The 19276-nt window shown below is 36.5% G+C and overlaps 4 protein-coding genes across 4 annotated transcripts; 3 read left to right on the plus strand and 1 right to left on the minus strand.

Annotated features, from left to right (window-relative positions):
• The first annotated feature begins 494 nt into the window (after positions 1-494).
• On the plus strand, positions 495-5932 carry LOC120194741 (CBL-interacting serine/threonine-protein kinase 26-like). The gene is made up of 7 exons (XM_039196959.1): positions 495-539; positions 1185-1267; positions 1562-1784; positions 5103-5168; positions 5275-5330; positions 5564-5625; positions 5859-5932. The coding sequence occupies exons 1-7, from the start codon at positions 495-497 to the stop codon at positions 5930-5932; spliced, it is 609 nt and encodes a 202-aa protein (XP_039052890.1).
• A 299-nt stretch (positions 5933-6231) lies between these two features.
• LOC120194742 (phosphatidate cytidylyltransferase 1-like) lies at positions 6232-10223 on the plus strand. The gene is made up of 11 exons (XM_039196960.1): positions 6232-6306; positions 6509-6600; positions 6717-6868; positions 7081-7222; positions 7593-7749; positions 8450-8497; positions 8589-8675; positions 9214-9342; positions 9447-9503; positions 9738-9821; positions 9912-10223. Exons 1-11 carry the CDS (start codon positions 6232-6234, stop codon positions 9996-9998), a joined length of 1110 nt encoding a protein of 369 aa, XP_039052891.1. The 3' UTR covers positions 9999-10223.
• A 6528-nt stretch (positions 10224-16751) lies between these two features.
• On the plus strand, positions 16752-17410 carry LOC120194743 (probable transcription repressor OFP9). Its single transcript, XM_039196961.1, has 2 exons — positions 16752-17189; positions 17345-17410. Exons 1-2 carry the CDS (start codon positions 16758-16760, stop codon positions 17408-17410), a joined length of 498 nt encoding a protein of 165 aa, XP_039052892.1. The 5' UTR covers positions 16752-16757.
• Positions 17411-17615: 205 nt separating this feature from the next.
• LOC120194573 (plastid-lipid-associated protein, chloroplastic-like) lies at positions 17616-19067 on the minus strand. The gene is made up of 3 exons (XM_039196840.1): positions 18458-19067; positions 18183-18378; positions 17616-18075 (listed from the first exon to the last, which is right to left on the minus strand). Exons 1-3 carry the CDS (start codon positions 18931-18933, stop codon positions 17761-17763), a joined length of 987 nt encoding a protein of 328 aa, XP_039052771.1. The 5' UTR covers positions 18934-19067; the 3' UTR covers positions 17616-17760.
• Between the last annotated feature and the right edge of the window lie 209 nt (positions 19068-19276).

Raw genomic sequence — 19276 nt, forward strand, 5'->3', positions numbered from 1 at the left:
ACTGAATTTTTAAAATTTACAATACAATTATCTACTTTTAGTTCATTTTCATTTCTATCCCTGTTGTTACCTCTGTTAGATTTTTGCTGACATGACAGATAACGCTCGTTAACCCACCCCCTCCTCCTCCTCCTCCTCCTCCTCCTCTCTTCCTTCTTCTTCTACCTTTGAAAATCCTAACCTTAAAAAAAACAAAAACTTAAAAATCATAACCCCATTAAAAATCATAACCTCCACAAAATCATAATCCCAAATAAAACTACAAGTGAGAATAGTAATTATATTTAATTAAAATGTAGAAACGAGAATAATTAGGATAAAATAAGACTAGGCTTGTTTGAATGCTCGAGAAACGACCAATACACCCGAATTCCTTTAGAAAAGATAGTTGAGTTGAAAGTATAGTTCCAGTTTGAATATATTGTTAAGGAGTACGCAAGGCACTTAAAGTTGACTAGTTTGGGCGCAAGGTCCGACACTCAAGGAGTGGGCTAATGAAGAGTGTGGTGCCCGATGCAGAGATTCTGGGGACTAGAGGGGTGTGTGAGCTCCGAGATGTAGAACCCTCAGCCACACCATTATGTCTACAATAGAGTGTGAGTATACAAGTATACTCACTAAAGCAGAGCAACAGACATGATAGCTTGAGCCTTTTAGTGATATATAGTTAGTATGATTTAGTTGTTAGTGTGACACTGAGTTAGTTAGCTCAACGTTTGGAATTTGTTTCCTTACACATATTAGGTGGAGCAACTGAGGAGCTTTAGAGTGATCGAGGTCCAGACCAGAGCATATCAATGTACATCTCATCATTTTTTAAAGGCAAGCATATTTATAAACCCAGTTGTATAATTGAGTCGTAAATATATTTTAAAGTCGATCTGTATTATTATTTTTAAATGTAAATTATTTTATTTTGGGAGCTCTCCAATGTACAATTTAATTATATTTTTATAGTTAATTTTAATCGAGAAATAGTCATTTTAAGATAATAAAAAAAAGAAATGAGTTGATCAGCCCATTCTAATTAGTCAACTGTGTGTCGTATTGGTATAGGTGTTACATGTTCTCTCTCCTCTCTCTATCCGATCGTCGTAATTGGGACAATATCTATTTATCATATTTCCTTGAGAGCCTTGAACTTTTTGTTGGATCCATATCTCTCATTTGTTTAAAATGTTCAGGTTTTCGAATCTTTTGGTTATGTGGAGCTGATCCAGTTGCCTCTTGATGAAACCGGTCATTTTAAAGGTTTGGTTTTGTCCAGGTAATACTTAGTGAAGCAACCTGAGAAATTATTGGGATTTTTCTTTAGCAAATCCTTAACCCATATTTTATAGAATCTTTTGCTTTGACATTACAAAGTTATGTTTTTGCTCTATGTTGATTAACTATAATTAACTGTTTGTAATCAAACAGTTCTTTTTGGGTATGATACTGCAATTATTATTGACAGCAAGGATTCTGTTTTGAAAGGATAATGAAAGGATACTGAATTTGAATGGACAGCTGGAGATTGGGGGTCAAGTAATCAAGGTAATCACGGGTATTGATGTCTCAGTTTTGAAGCCGGAGAATCTGCTCTCAGTGCTTTCTCGGAACACTTGAAACAAAATGGGTTATTATTGTACACAACGTGTGGAACACCAGCGTATGTTGCACCTGAAGTTATCTCTAAGAAAGGATACGACGTATCTAAAGCGGATATTTGGTCTTGTGGGGTGATTCTTTACGTTCTTCTTGCTGGGTTTTTTACCATTTCAAGACGATTACTTGGTGGCAATGTATAGAAAGATTTAAGAGGAGATTTCAAGTGTCCGTCATGGTTTTCCCCTGAAGCTCACAGGTTAATCACTAATCTTTTAGATCCCAATCCAAGTTCACGAAAGTTGGAAAGAAAGAGAAAAGGGGAGGGAAGAAAGAAAGAAAGCTAGTGAGAAGCTAGAGAATCAATGAGTTGGAAGCTATGGAAAAGAAAAGTGAAGAAAAAGAAAGAAGAAGAAGATGGGCTGAGGAAGATGGGTTGGATCAGAATGATTGTCAACTATTTATCACTATATAATGATTTAGTTGTGTTTTTTTTAAGGTCTATTAATAACTATTAATATTGAGTGATTATTTTATAATAAGCGATAATATTAATAAATGATTTGTGATTTTTTAAATATTAATGATAAAAACGAACATTACTATTAATATTGAGTGATTATTTTATAATAAGCGACAATACTAATAAATGATTTGTGATTTTTAAAATATTAATGATGAAAACGAACATTATTTTAAATATGAGTGACCAGTTTACCCATATAAAAGAGTCATCATGAACCAAATTTGCGGCTATGCTTCTCCGCTTGTCATTACGTGAGAATGGAGACGTCCAAGACCCAGAAAGTTCCACCTACACTAGCTATCATGAATGAAAGATGTTTGGAATGAAATGGATGCCGTCAATTCATGCATGGTTTCGTGCCAAATTTGATTCGCCATTCGTATTGATAGCATTTTGAACCGTGTAACTTCCTTTGTCCGTTTCCATGGTTACTGCATAAACCAAGTGACCATTTCCCTTGGAGATCACTACCCAGAGATGATGTAACTCTAGCAGCCCAATTTTTCTTCATTTCCATTTAATGGTGGAAGTATACAAGAAAACCAATTATAGTTCGCAAGTATTTATGCCATGTATTCTCAGAGAGTTGATACAATCATGGGAGGATAAAATCATATATATTGAATAAGGTTGATCACAAAACCAAAATATCGGTCAGATAACAATGGGATTTTGAATTTTATTCTGATTAACTTGGTGAAAAAACTGATGCAACGGCAATGATGTTGCAATAGCCTTGGGGTATTTTAACTTTGCACCAAGAATATTAAGCCAATTTGATGCAATGGCGATAGTGCTGCAATGGGTTTTACTGTTTTAAGTCTTGAAGAAGCTTCTACCTGTTCCAATCATGCTTATCGCTTAGCATAATTATCAGATTGGATGGGACCAAAACCATTCAACATCAGCTGGACCTCATGAAGAATATAGGTTCTCCCATGTGCTCGTCCATTTTATATTTCTCGCGTTGCACCTTCAAAATTCTGTAGCAAATCGCATATTGATGTTCGTTATTTCGTCCCACTTTATTTGTATATTTCTATAGATTCCCCACTGATGAAAAGAAAAGCATGAGCAGAGGATTATTTTTTGCTGAATGTCAACTTTAAAATATGCTCTTTGAGAAAAGAATATCATATCAATCAAACCAGGGTTAGGGAAATAAAGGGAGAATATTGTACCAGCATTTTCCACGAGACCTTGTTGCTCTGCTTTTCGAATCAAATATATCTTTTAGATACAAATCTTTAGCTTAGTAAACAGCCAGCCAGCCTTGTCTAGGGTAAATGTTCGATCGAGTTGAATTGATTCAAAAAATTTCAAGTTATTCGAGTTGACAAGTTATATTTTACAACTAGGAGTTGTTTATTTTTTTCGAGTCGAGTCGAGTCGAGTCAATTTTTCTAGTTTTTGTTTAAATTTAATTGTAAATATTTATAATATTTTTTTATTCTAATTTAAATGGCTTTCTATAACCATATATACAATACAAATATATATATTTTTTCATATGTGATATACATATATCATATAAAATTGAAGGACTCGACTCAAACTTGAAAATTAATATATTAATTACTAAAAATTTTGAGTTATTCGAGTTATATTTTACAACTCGGTTTGAACTTGAAATTTTTTCGAGTAAAGTCGAGCTTATGAAATTACAACTTGAAGTTAATTCGAGTCGAGTTTTTTTTCGAGTTGAATCGAGCCGAAAAAATTAATTTTTCAAGTCGAGTTTTGAGCACCCATGTATTTCTCAATTTTGTTTCTTTGAAGAACATAAATTGTCATTGAACATCAAAATCAGTCACCAGATAAACACTATCACATTTCCAAATTTGATCATTTGATAGGTATATATGAGAAAATTCCAGACCAGGGAATAAAAGGCAAGCTCTAAACAATAGCCTTTCGATTTTTCAAGATTAGAAGAAAAAAAGGGTTACATTTTGATTTTGGTCCCTCAACTATAATTAAATATGAGATTTAGTTTTTTTTTAATTTATCATAACTTGATCCTTTTATTTTTATAATATCACTAGTTAATCCGATTAATTTAAAAGGCTACTTTAATTTAACTTTAAATCTTGATGCGATTTTCTAAAAGCATCACTTAATGAGTTAAAAATAGATGTTTTTAAGAACAAAAAATAATTCAATATTTTCATCGAATAGTGATATTGACTTTTTGAACTAATTAATGATATTGTACATTAACCGAGCGACCTCAGTGATAAATGAATTATTGTCATTCATTGAGATCTTGAGTTCGAGCACTAGAAATATCAGAGGTATAAGCATTCAATGTCAATTAATTGAGAGTTATCTTTGAACATATATACTTACCCCATATTAATAAAAACAAAATGAATGATATTGTAAAAATAGATTATTAAAATATATTAAGATAAAGTATACAAGGGATGAAGATCACAATTTACAAAAGTAGAAGGGTGGAAAATGTAAACTGTTCAGAAGCATGTTTCTACATGTGACCAGAAATATTTTGTTCTCCAGGAAAAAGGAAATTAAACCAAAAAAATTTACACAGCTGTTTTGATAGCATTTCCCTTCGAGTAGGAAAGGTTTATTTTTCAAATATTATTTTACTACACAGTTTGCGCTTGGCCGCCTCAGCCTTTTGTTACTTTTATTATTCTATTCGTCACTCTTTCGCTTGCTCTCGGGTTTCCAAGTTTTACTGCAAGTGAAAGCTAAACCAAGGTTTCTAACTCTCTCTTGCTCTCATTCTCCTTTAATGTTTGCTGCTTTAGATTGATCGCTGGTTTTCGATCCTTAGGTTCAAGAATTTGAGGGGTTTTTTTTTCTGCTTCAGATTTGATTTGTAGTGGTTATTGCCGTTATTTACCATGTCATATTTAAGTTTAGTTGGTTTACTTTGCTGGGTTTGTGTTATTGGATTCATTTCTATAGGTTTCTGTTTTTAATTAGCTTAAGATTTTGAGTAGAGTTCTATTTCTTAAAGCTTGCTGTTGCTGGTGGAAACTGGAATTTTAAATTGCAAATCTTGGACATGAAAAGACTAATAGAGGTAGTATATGACTGTCTGTTTACTGTAACTGGTTACTTTCTTTCTTGGTTTAGCTATCTTTTTATCCCTGACTTATAATCTCTTTACATAATTGCAATGTGATTAGGTTGTCGTTAAATCTGTGAAACTCTTGTTTGGCGTCCATCAAAACTTCACTTCATGGTTTGTGCCTAATTTTTAGTTAGAGTTTGTACCTTTAAAGTTTATAAAAGAAGGAATAAAGGTGTGGTCTTGTCAAGTATACCAACCCTGCACTTTCTCCGGTTCTCTCATCTTGTTGGAATACCACTATTTGTCTAAAAAAATACTTAAGCATCTGATTCCACTGTTATTTTTTAATAAGAAAAATACTTTTTGGTGTTTTTTGTTCTTTAGCTTTTGGACTTTTTCCCTAGGGAGTGGGTGGTGGGTGGCAACGGGGTAGCTCCTTACAATGAGAATGTGTTGGTTGGGACTGGTCTTTTCGATTGGTATAAATAACTACCTAGTGAGAACGACTTCATTATGAGGTAATAAAAAGCCTAAATATTTGGATAGTGAAAGAATACAGAAAACCATAATATATACATGATTTTGAGCTGGATAGAATTTTCTTATCTTTTTAAGATGAGATTTATTGAATAAAGAGCTTATTTTCTGGCTTTGTTATGTCTATTTATTAGTTTAATGGTTGGTCATTGTGAATGTAAGGCGCTGGATTTAACATGTTTCAGAAAAAGGAAAAGGCTGAATTGGTTGTCAAGACTGAATATTTTGCTGCATGAATGTTTAAGAGATTTTGATCTTCTTCTTTCTTGTTGCATGTTTTCTGCACCTAGCTGATTATAGCTTTTCTGTGAAATTTTGTCACCATTATTGTTTCCTAGATTTCATCTTTTTGTTACTACAACTCTTCTTCCAAGTAAGTTGCTTAATACGAAAGATCGCATTTCTTTCAGTAAGTTCCATTTGCTTCTCTTTTAGAGAGTGTAATTTAGGAGCAGCGCAGCAATTTACCCTGCACCAGAAATATATGTGAGGTTTTCCATTTGACGATCGACATCTAAGTAAAGACTAAAGAGCCATGGAAAAGGAGAATAATACAGCTGTGCCATCATCTGCTACTGCTAGAGTTCGGCACCGTAAACGGTCCAATGAGGTTGGTTACTCAAATACTAATGTGTTTTGCTTGGTTCCTTTTTCATGTCTATGATCATTGTTCCTGATGTTGCATTTGTAAAAGACGTTTTCCATTGTTAGCCAAGGAATATTTTCCCTCAACCTCATAAAATTTAAACATTCTATCAGGTTGTTCCAGAACCTAAAGCAAATGGTGGAAATTTTCTTGCTGATGACCGTAACAAATACAAATCAATGTGGATCCGCGCACACTCTACTGTTTGGATGATTGGGGGTTTCGCATTAATTGTTTACATGGGTCATCTCTATATTGGTTAGATTACTACTTTTACCTTCCATATGGCGACCAATACTTTTGTGCCATAAAAATTACTCTAAAATCTTACTTGCTTTCATCTGATCAGAATGTTCTTCGTTTTATGGGAACAGGCACTTCTTCTTCACTGCAATGTTTTTTGTTTATGGACGCCTTCTCAGCCAACCACTTGTCAATACTGTAACTTCGGACAAGTTTTTGTATCAGTTTGTTAGCAGCCTTGTCAAGTATCATATGGCTATCTGTTACTTCTTGTACATTGCAGGTTTGTTAAGCATTTTTGTTTTATGTTTTTAACGGAAGGGATGTTGGAAGAATTATGTCAAGAATTCATCTATTGATATCTTAAATTTCAATTTTGACCGAAGTTGGACTAGATGTTCTCAATTTCTGTAAATATGTTATTTTCTCATGTGTTGTATGGTTTTCTTGTGACTATTGATATCCTCATTATTATTATTTGGCTTTTGGGATTAGGTTTTATGTGGTTTATTCTTACATTGAAGAAGAAGATGTACAAGTATCAGTTTGGCCAGTATGCATGGACACATATGATTCTGATTGTGGTATTCACACAGTCATCCTTTACTGTAGCCAATATCTTTGAAGGAATTTTCTGGTAACTTTTCTTTCTCAGACATCCTTTACTAAATCGTACCTGCCTTGGTGCATTGCGTACCAGATGTGCACATACATGTGTGCATGGATAAAAAAGGAAAATAAAAAGTTCTAAAGGGTAAATTCTCTCATTAGTAACAAGTAAGCTGTTACCATCACCGAGCCACTGATGTAGTGATAAATGACTAGTGTTGCTGAAGTCCTTGTTGGCACTAGGTCTCGGGTTCAAACCTAGGCAACCCCTTGATAAAAAAATTGTAAACTGTTACCTCTTAAAATTTACAGCATTAATTGCATGCTTTTTGTATTATTGATTGTATTCTCTCTGTACTCTCCATCTCGTTGAACCAAAAGTACTTTCTTTTTTCCAGGTTTCTTCTTCCAGCATCACTTATTGTTATCAATGACATTTTTGCTTATATCTTTGGTTTCTTCTTTGGAAGAACCCCATTAATCAAGTTATCGCCTAAGAAAACATGGGAGGGGTTTATTGGAGCATCTGTTACAACTATCATCTCTGCATTTGTGGTGAGCATAGTATTTCCATATTGGTGTTCTCTCCATCTTGTCTTTGATAAGGGTATCATTTATCTTAAGCCAGTTTTACAGCAATACATTAGAAATTCACTAGTTGTACATATATGTGGAATGAAATAATGCAGGTTACTTGTAAATATTCAGGTTAATCCGGATCTGCATGAAAAGATTATTGCAGTGGTAGTCCGTTCTTACTTATTGCATGTCTGATCTAGCATTTTTAGCATGTCTGATCCTTCTAGTTGAATACATCATGGGGCCTGTCATTTTCACTATTCATATATTTTTCTTCTTTTTTCAGTGGCACTAACTTCTGGATTCATAGTTGTCATTTTATATTCCTGGACCAGTTTAATAGATTACATTTAACCTATGCGCTCACGGCATCCTTCTGAAGATCATTTGTGAATAATTTATCAAACGTGTTCTCTTTGGCATTCATGTGAAAAAGTCATCCTGAACCTGTAATCGAAAGATCTAATGCTAATGCTTTGATTAATTGTGCTGAATCAAGAATATTGTTAGCACTTTTTATTTATGTATGTATGTAATTTTCATATTTTCATTTTGCTTCAATAACCGGAGCACATGCCTTCGGTGGAACTGGGAAAGTTGTATTTTGTGCCTGTTGTTTGATGTATAGACTTCCATTATAGTACTTATCATAAACATGGAGTTTCTGCATATGCAGCTTGCAAATATCTTGGGTCGTTTCCAGTGGCTAACCTGTCCAAGAAAGGTAATTATTGGATTCGACCACTTCTTTGACCCTTCAATAAGCATGATGATTCCTTTGCCGAAAACTTAGTGTGTGAGGGTAATGCTTGCAGGATTTATCAACCGGTTGGCTTCAATGTGACCCAGGTCCATTGTTTAAGCCTGAGAATTTCTTCTTACCAGGATGGATTTCGCAATGGGTGAGCTTAATTAGTTGTCTCTGAATTTATCTTCCTAATTATTCCTTTTTAGTTGGTAAGGTTTGGTTTTCTTGGAAGAAAGGATTACACGTTTAAGTTTCCCATGAAAAAAATCACTTAAAATTTCTGGTATGATGGTTCTTGACTCGCTGTTTAAAGGGGAAAAGACTAGATGTTTGAATTGTGATGGACAATCAATAGAAAAGTTATCCTTCTTTGGATATGTATCTTGCTTAACAATTAACCATATCAACATATGAGATGCCATATTTCTCATTCCTTCTAGTTAAAGATCACAAGCCTTTTAAAATATCTTTAGCGTCTTTATCAATGCCCATCGATGATTATCACCTCAGATCAAAGTGCTTGAGTTCTTTTAACTCCTGGAGCCAAATTCTAAGGCTGGGAACTTTATTGTGGATGAATGTGGTTGCTGATGGATTGGATATGTTAAAACGCTAGTTATCTCATTGAAAACTCGTAATGCTATTGTCTCGGCTACAATGCTCTATCACTTGTTATACTTTTTCTTGGGCAGTTTCCTTGGAAAGAGATCTCTGTTTTGCCTGTTCAGTGGCATGCTTTATGCTTTGGTTTGTTTGCATCAATTATAGCACCTTTTGGGGGATTTTTTGCAAGTGGTTTTAAAAGAGCTTTTAAGATCAAGGTGTGGATTCCTTCCCTATTCTCTTTTCCCCTTTTTTTATATCTTTCTTTAAGATACCGACTCAAAGTATCTTATGTTAACTCCCACGTCTGATATTCCCACAGGATTTTGGTGATAGTATTCCTGGGCATGGTGGAATTACAGATAGAATGGATTGTCAGGTGAGAAATTGGGGCCTTGTAACTTAGTTCATCGTTTTCAACTAAATGTCGTATCTTTATATGTAAGCTAAATATACTGATATTTTAGCTGTTACAAATGGAAAGAGGAAAAATGTAAGTGGAAGGATGTGGATCATGAACTCTTTTACTAATTTGTATCCTTAGGAGGGTTGTTAAGTGGTAAAGGTCCCACTGGATCTATGCAGCTCTGACTTGTTTGACCATTCAATGTAGATGGTGATGGCAGTATTCGCATATATCTATCACCAGTCGTTTGTTGTGCGTCAAGGTATCTCAGTTGAAATGATCTTGGACCAGGTAAATTTATTGTCATATCATATGTTCTTCGACCCAGCACTATAAAATAAATGATCTTATAACTTATAGGTTGTGTTAATATGTATGCAGATATTGACAAATCTTACGTTCGAAGAGCAGCAAAGTCTTCTTATGAAGCTAGGGCAGATCTTGCAGGAAAGACTTGAGCATTCTTAAATATGTGGGCACAATTCTGTGCAAGTTACCATCTCTTACTTTCCCCCATAATATATTGCTTGCCCATCGTGGTTTAATTTGTAACAGCAAAAGGAGGAAAAGAAAATGCTGTATATGGTCTTTGTTAAGTTTCATGTTTTCTCCATTCAAATATTTTTAGAAAGTGTTCGTTATGCGCTCACTCTGTATAGTATATGTTAAGCCAATTAATTATTAATTGCCTCATTATGTCTAACATTTTCGTTTTTAAATTCAGAATTGGGATATGGATTGCTGCATTCTGTCATTATACACGCATGTTATTGTTAGTCATTATCCTCTTTCTAAAGGATACATATGTCTGGTAGGATGTACATATTTTCTCCTATTCAATTTTGGGACGTTATTTTGATATCACTTATCACAAGATCATTACCGTATTCCCAAAAGACATGTCTAATAGTATATGTAGTGTCGTTGCTTACAAATTTTAAGGACCTTTTTTTTCCTTTCTGATGTGGGATTAATGTTCCGAGACTAAAATTATTCGCTTTCTGATATTACATCAGCTCTTTAATTGTAGGAAAATATCACCTTCATATCTGTCGATTGGTATCTGTTTTGTGTAGTATTCCTTTGTGTTAAGATGAAGATTCATATAGGTGTATTTAAGGGCGACAAACCCTTACGGAAAAAGTTAAGCGTTTAAAAATGACAATTTTAAATTATTAATTTATAATACGATTCAATAGGGTGGGGTGGGGTATTGACACTAACCAAAGATGCATCTGGTGTAGAAGAATACTAGGTAGTTGATAAACTGAAATGCTTTTTCAATTTAAGTTGGTCATTATATTTCAAGAGCGGATATGATATTGCTATGCAACCTTGGTGCATGCCAGGTCCACGGTAATCCCAGAAAACATATGTCACGGTTGGAGGAGAAGCACGAAGCGAAGGGCATTGAGGATTCAGAAAATGAATTAGGGATTGAGAAATGCGAATTGGGAATTAAAACACGAAATAGCCAGGTGATTATCTTACCGGATGAAAGGGAGCAGGCCAGAGGGATACGAAGCATGCTGGAGCGGCCCAAATGAGACGGCCAATACCTGCTGAGAGAGGAAATGACACAAAACGATTCTGTTAGTAATCTGTTAGAACATATGACAGGTGGCAGAAATTAGATTATGCGTACTACACTGTAACTAAATAAAATACATGCTTGTAGTCATCTTTTTCTTATGAAATGAATGAATGAATTCTCAGCATTCTTGAATCCCTTTTCTTCTCTTCTTTAATCTCAATTCTATCCAATCTTCGTCTAATTTTCTTCTCTAATCTCCTAGGGTCATAACAATTGGTATTAGGAGCCTTAATTCCTAGCAAATTGCATACTGGATATGTAAAAGAAGAACCAAACCATAGTCGAATCTACTGATCTCTCTGCCATCAAAAAGCAAATTGAGGATTTAAAGAAAACAGTGCAGCAATCAAATGATGAAACCAACCCTCCCAAGTGGTGGGAGGCACAAGATAAACGTATCAGTTCGTTGGAGTCTAGGATGAACACTAATCAAAGGTACATTGAGCAAATTTTGAGTATTTTAATCGGTAAGAAGGATGGGCACGAAACTGAAAGCCCAAATGATAAACAAGAAAAGACATCGAAACCTTCTAAGGGAGATGTTATCTCTACCCAAAGTGTGTCTGGGATTTCATTTTCAAGCAAGTTTTTTCAAACTTCTAGAAGAGTCCACAAAGTGCTGAAGGACTTTGGAAGGGAATTCATAGACCAGGATTTATTTAAGCAAGGTCTTCAAGATTGGGTTTTGGAAAATTATGGTGTGGATGATGTCATCGGGAAGCAATCCCTTTTAAATTCTCCATTTCTGATTGATGAACTGCACAAGCTTGATCTAGTATTGGAAGGGGTTTTATTTCAACAACTATTCCGAATGCCATGTTCTCCTTTTGCTTCTAAAGGTTTGAAGGAAAATGGGTATCTTGCTTTGGAAGACTTTCTTAATGTTTTTGTAAATGGTCTGTGGCGTACATTTTGGCGTAAAAGCGGACCAGTGCAATTCACTCTGTTATGTGTGCAAAAACATGATAATTCTCACGTGTTCGATAAAATGTCTGTGAGAGTAGAAGATGATGAATTTCAATCAATCAATAACTCCATTTTCCAGCTTCATCAAAATGTCAAAATGGCGAGATCTTCGCAGTTGTTCTCATTGAAAACTCACTGTATATCCCTATCGATTCAGGTTGCTACTCTTGCATCGCATATTTTTTATTCACCCACACTCTTTGATGGCACAATTCAAAAAGCTCGAACGACAATTAAACAATTAGTCGGTTCTCCTTCTACAGTAAATGTGAATCAGTTTCCACAGTGCCAAAAATCTGGTAATTCAAATAACCTGAATTCTATAGTTCAATCGATGTTTAGAGAAAATTATTTCAGGGTGTTTATGAATGTCAGTGAACATATCTCAATCTTTTATCCTTATGTGTTTCGGTTTTTGTTGATGAGATGGAATAGGTTATTTGTTTGGACTGAGCCCCAAGAAAAGAGTATTGTCACATTTGGCTCAAAGTCGATGAAAAATGACTATGTTTATCAGTTTTTGAGTGAGTCTGATGATTTTTTTTGAAGAATGATATGATTCTGGTGATGATTTTCGTAGTTCAATACAAAATGGCATGTATCCAGAGGTGAACTTGAAGAATGTGTTGACTGGGTTAGTTGCAATTGTAACTAGGCGTAATAAAGGCTCCTCGAGTGTTTCTGTGAATCAGCAATACCAACGTTTTAATGTTTCAATTTTGGAGTCTGAAAAGAATAGGGATACATATTTGCACTCTGTTTATATACTAAGTGCCACTCCGCTTCTGGAGCCGAGTGGGTTAAATCATAACACATTATATGAGAATGACGACAATTGGGGTTTTAGTAGCACTGGAGACTTCAGGGACGATAATGATGAACTGAATGTTGCGTCGTGTTATGTTAAGCGGACAACAAACATGTCTAACCAGTTGTATGCTACAGCGCACCTATCTCCACTTTCAATTACTTATTATCGATATTGTTTAGAGAATGGGAGCTATTAAGTGAGATTACACTTTGCGGAGATTACAATCACCAATAGCACGAGATATGGAAGACTTGGGAGGCAGATTTTCAACATTTATATTCAGGATCAGCTGGTTGAAGAAGACTTCAATATAGAAGCTGAAGCTGGTGGGATTCTTACTCCGTTAATGAAACACTATAATGCCAATGTCACAAATGGTGAACTAGAGATCCGATTTTACTGGGATGGAAAAGGCACTCAAGATATTTCTGTTCGAGGAGTCTATGGCCCACTCATATCAGCCATCTCAGTCGATTCCAATTTCAGACCCAAGCATGAGGAGAAGAAAACAAAGACTTTCCCAATTATCATTGGTGTTGTAGGATCAGTTCTCGTATTCTTGGCATCTGGGATTCTCTTCTGGAGAGACTATTTTAAAGCTAAGAGCCAGAGAGAACAAGATCTCAAGGGACTAGATCTGCAAACAGTTTCTTTCACCTTAAAGCAGATAATGGCGGCAACTAACAACTTTGATTCTGGAAACAAGATTGGTGAAGGTGGATTTGGACCTATTTACAGGGGTCAGCTAACCGATAAAACAATAATTGTTGTCAAGCAGCTCTCTTCAAAGTCGAGTCAGGGAAACCGTGAATTCTTGAATGAGATGGGCATGATTTCATGTTTGCAGCATTCCAATCTTGTGAAACTTTACGGATGCTGTATCGAAGTGAATCAACTGTTGCTAGTATACGAGTACTTGGAAAATAATAGCCTTTCTAGGGCTTTGTTTGGACCGGAAAACTCTCGAATAAAGCTGGACTGGCATACTCGGCAAAAGAATTATGTTGGAATAGCTAGAGGTTTAGTGTTTCTCCATGAAGAGACTAGACTGAAAACTGTCCTCGAGACATCTCAGGAGCCATTACTTGAAGTTAAGGATAATATTAACTCAACTTATTCCTTGAGCGTTGAAGCTGCATATATAAATCAAAAGTTTACACAAGAGGTTTTAGTTATACATGGGAATAAGGTTAGTTTCGATGAGCTAAATCCGTTTGTCAATGAAGGCGACGAAGTGGCTTCTGTTGCTTATAGGTATAGAAGGTGGAAGCTTGATAATGATATGCAGTTAGATGTTCGGTGTGAGATTCAGAGTGTTGTTGATGTTAATAACCAGAAGTCTTTCCTTACTTTGAATGCACTTAATGAGTTTGATCCCAAGTACTCTGGTGTTAATTGGAGGAAGAAGTTGGAGACTCAGGGGTGTGGTTTTGGCTACTGAGTTAAAGAACATTGCGAATAAGTTGGCTAAATGGACTGCACAAGTGATTTTAGCCAATGCTGAATTGATGAGATTGGGACATGTTTCGAGGGTGCATCCTAGGGATCATTTTATCCATGTGATATTGGGTGTTGTTGGTTACAAGCAATGGCTAATTAGTTGGGATGGACTTCCTTCTTTTGCAACTTGGAAGGATTTTGTGGTCTTGCTATCACAAATTCGATACTTTGATCCTTGGGGACAAGGATCGTCTAAAGGGGGAGGAATTGTCACGGTTGGAGGAGAAGCACAAAGCGAAGGGCATTGGGGATTCAGAAAATGAATTAGGGATTGAGAAATGCGAATTGGGAATTAAAACACGAAATAGCCAGATGATTATCTTACCGGATGAAAGGGAGCAGGCCAGAGGGATACGAAGCATGCTGGAGAGGCCCAAATGAGACGGCCAATACCTGCTGAGAGAGGAAATGACACAAAACGATCCTGTTAGTAATCTGTTAGAGCATATGACAGCTGGCAGAAATTAGATTATGCGTACTACACTGTAACTAAATAAAATACATGCTTGTAGTCATCTTTTTCTTATGAAATGAATGAATGAATTCTCAGCATTCTTGAATCCCTTTTCTTCTCTTCTTTAATCTCAATTCTATTCAATCTTCGTCTAATTTTCTTCTCTAATCTCCTAGGGTCATAACAACATAACTAGAATCCTTTGGCGGTGTTAGGAAGGAAATGGCATGCATAAGCATTATTGATTGGTGAAGAAGTCAACCGTCATGGAAGGTGATCTGAGGGTAATCTGAATCATGAGAGAGAAGGTCGGAGAATAGTTAGTTTGCCCCCAATCCTCTAGTCTCTCTTGTGTGGTTTTTTGTAGGATCTTGGGTTTGTCTTGGAGTTGTCATGTCACTGTTCTTGACTAGGCTCTGATTGATTGTTCTGGGAGGTGATATGATTGGTGCTAATTGATTGTTCTTAGTTGTCATACCCTTAACCCTGATTGGTTGTCTTGTGAGGTGATAGGTTACATTAGGACTTTCCGTGTATTGACATGTGATTGTCGTTGGTCACTTATAAGGTGTGTTCGCGTGAGTGACACTCGATTAATGAGTAGTTGTTCGCATGGTAAGGAGGGTTCGCGTGAGCATTATATCCGCAAGTGGGAGTCGCGAGACCATAGGTTCGCAAGTGGTAACAAGCATAAAATGATGATAGTAATCAAACCCCAAATGCAATCAAATATGTCTAGAATAAAATGGAAGTACAACTACAAGGAGCCTGATTCTAACAGAATGGAATGCTCAATGACACCTAAATAACATGCTGCTCATGACAATCTGAAAACCCAAGATATTCTCTAGTGCTCAAATCTGGAAAGTTTAAAGAACTCACCATGTGTTACAGATAGACTTCGCCCTTCTAACTCGAACACCGAAACGTGCTGCTACACTTTTGTGTCTTTACCAGGTGATCTTCAACACAGTGAACTCTGCAAAAAGCCATCATTTTGATGAATTCATCTATTTTACCTTATTCTCTCATTTCTCAAAAGAACACAAGAATGTCAGGAACACCCTGTCATTTGGGGCTAAATATTACTTGTATTAAATTCTTTTCTAACAGATGATCATCATAGCAACATGTGCCATTATGGGTGTTAAACCTACTTTGAGTCCTTCTAAGTACCTAATTGGACAATTAATTTATTAAGACAGTGAAAAGAATACTCCATTTCAGTCTTCATGACAAACAAATAATTATATAATGTCAAACTCCCATTAAATAGTAACTCTTACCCCCTTCTGTAATTTTTTTTTATCTTCCTGTCTCCCTCATTTCGCAACATAAAGAAGAACCACAAGAGATTCCATCCAGCTAAGCAAATCTTTGTTGATTTCCTCCATAATTCAATCAGGCAATTAAAAGACTGCATGTTATGCTCTAAAAACAAGGGAACAAAAGGTTCAATTCAGTTCATCTAATCACTTGAAACCTAGAGAAGATTTAGAGTAGGAACCAAATTCTCAAGCTATAATTTTTTTAAGTTCAGTTGGTACTAACAAATTCTCAAGCTAGTAGTCTCAACTTGCTAAATGAAAGGCCAAATTAAAGGCTTCATCATTGATGGACCCAGTTTTTCCATTTAAGCAACGCCTTTGATAACAACACCACCTAACACTACCTATAAAGGATGGTGGTATTATAGATTTATTAATTCCACATGATGAATACAAGCTCAATTAACAAATCTAAATGTTCCCCTATTGCCTTTCAACAACCCCCTAATCTTTTACGTATTCAGTGCCTCGAACTGTAGACACAACATGCTTAACGTGACCCACTTTGCCTAATGAGCATAAATTATTACTTTGGCACAAATTTTCATTCAGAGATTTATGTCCATGCTAGAAGATGAAATCTTCTAAAGAATACAAGAACCAGAAGCTTCAACAAAGAGGATGCAGGGCTTTGTGCTGCAGTTGCAGGCTTAGTGTCTCTTCTTCAGAAGAGGCAGAAAGCACAAGTTCAGTCCGATATGCGTCGATCTCGAGTCTAGCACACGCTATGGTTCAAGAGAGGCTTGACCAAATGATAAGAGAAAGGCAGGAGACAAGGCATAATATAGAAAGAAGACGACAAAGAAGTGAGGGGACTAAGTTCGTTGTTATGGTAGCCATTGAGAAGTGTTCTTATGATCCGAGAGAAGATTTTAGAAGGTCTATGATCGAGATGATTACGGCGAACAGGATTCAAGAGCCCAAGGAGCTGCGCAGCCTCTTGAACTATTACGTATCTATGAACCCTGATGAGTATCATGGGATTATACTAGAAGTTTTCTATGAGGTTTGCACTGATTTATTCTTAAGTTGTAAACGCCATTGAAAGCAATGTGATATTCTTCTTCTTTTTTCCCCTCATAGAAATGCTCTGGTAGTCTTGAATAACCATGAACAATGTATAATGCATATATAAGGTGTTCTTCACCCATCATTGTGCAGATTGATGATCCTTGTGGATTTTATTATAACTTCCCCACTTTGACGCCTTCAGTTAAGGATACATGAGAATCGAGTCGAGAGCAGCAATAATATAATTTGCGTTTCAAAAGGACTATAACTAATAACAATGAACTATAAAGCTTGTCCACTGAATCGCCATTAAAGGGTATTTTCGTCGAAGGGAAAACCGGAAAGTAGGACAACATTGTCGTCGGCTTGCTTTGGTGCTCTTAAGGAATGGAAGCCTAAAATATTCTGTTGAAGAAAAATATATGAAAGTTTCATATATTATTACACCTCTCGCTCACTTGAGACGGCAAGTTCGAATATGGTCTTACAACAAATAGTATCCATGACCATGTATTATTTACCTATATAAGTATATAGTTCTTACATCAATCTAACAGAGTTTAAGTTCATGGGTTCAAGAGACTGCTGCCCTCCTTGAGGAGCACAAACACACTCCCACCATCCCCTCGTGAAATCCGCAGTTCATCGTCGAGGTATGTTGTAAGTAACCATGATTCGGCATTGCTGTTTGACAATGGGATCTTCAATGGTGGTTGGCTGGAAATTGTCTTTGCAACAGATGAAGCTGTGTCTTGCACTGAGGTGAGCAAGCCTTTAAGAGGAGTGAGATCGATTTTTTGTCCTAGAAACTCCACATTTTCTGGTAACACTATGGAGTCTGTCAGCTGGGGAGTTCCAATGATACCCTCCTGAAACTTGATCTGCACACAATATTAAAAAAAAAGTGCAAATTTATGTCACAACCAGAGGTCCAGAACAACTTCAAAATTAGTTTAGCAGAAGAAAAGTAGAGGCCTAAACTACGTACCTGCACACGTTTGGGGCTTCGGACCTCGAATTTAGCATTGGTGCTAATGGAACTCGAGGCTAATGGTCCAGAGAGCTGAACAGAGTTCTGCACAGTGAGATTTTCGGCATCGATGGTCTGTGATATTTCCTCCACCTTGACTAACTGAAATTGACCCCTTGACAACAACGGAAACATACCCGGGAAAGACGTGTACCTGTGCCATAACACAATAGTAGGTGTAGTATCTACTTAGAATTTTTATTATTTTATTAGCTGCAAGACAAAGAACTTACGCGAGAATCCATTTGCCGTTGAGCAGAGGCAACGCCTCGGTGGGTGCTGGAGTTGGGTTCTTCGCCTCGAGCTGAGTTATAAGCTCAACAATCTCAGCCCTGGTCTCACTACTAGCTTTCAATCCACGATCAGTCCCATAAAACGAATCCACCAAAGCTTTCTTCAAGCTCTGGATTTCCACCACTTGGTCAGGCTTCTTCTCTTCTTCTGCCACGGCCACTCCAGGACTCTCTATCACAACCGGCTCCTCCTTGTCTGGGCCCCATTCGTCGTCGGTGTCCGAAGCACGGACCCGGAAAACAGGTCTTGCCTGGATTGATCTCTGGGTCAAATATTGAGATTTCTTTATCAAATTCTGAGTTGGTTTTGCAGAGTTGGGAGACAGAGCCGAGAGTTTTGAGGTGAAGTTATTGGGCTGTGAGGTTATTAAGAAGGTCCTGCATGGAAAGTTAATCAACTGAGAAACTGTAGCCATGGTTGTGTAAATATGAAGAGAGGGGAGGAATCAATATTTGCAGGTCTGAGTGTAAGCTATACGATTTGGACAGTGACCAAATTAAGGAAAACCACCGTGTGATTTGCTAAATAGTTGACGGAACGAACGCTTGGGGGGAAGATATTGTGTCTATTTTGTATAAATAAATGTACATGCTTTCAACACGTGGATGTCTGTCTATCATCTTAATGAGCAAGGCAACAAAAAGAGGGCGAGTGGTTCGAAAATATTTTGTATTCCAATTGAGTCCTCTCACTTGTGACGTGTCGGCACACGACAGATTTGGAAGCCAGCGCTATTGGCGCGTGAACCAACTCTCGAA

This window comes from Hibiscus syriacus, unplaced genomic scaffold (genome assembly GCF_006381635.1).
Source record: "Hibiscus syriacus cultivar Baekdansim isolate YM2019G1 unplaced genomic scaffold, ASM638163v2 tig00117000_pilon, whole genome shotgun sequence".
NCBI classification, from domain to species: domain Eukaryota; kingdom Viridiplantae; phylum Streptophyta; class Magnoliopsida; order Malvales; family Malvaceae; genus Hibiscus; species Hibiscus syriacus.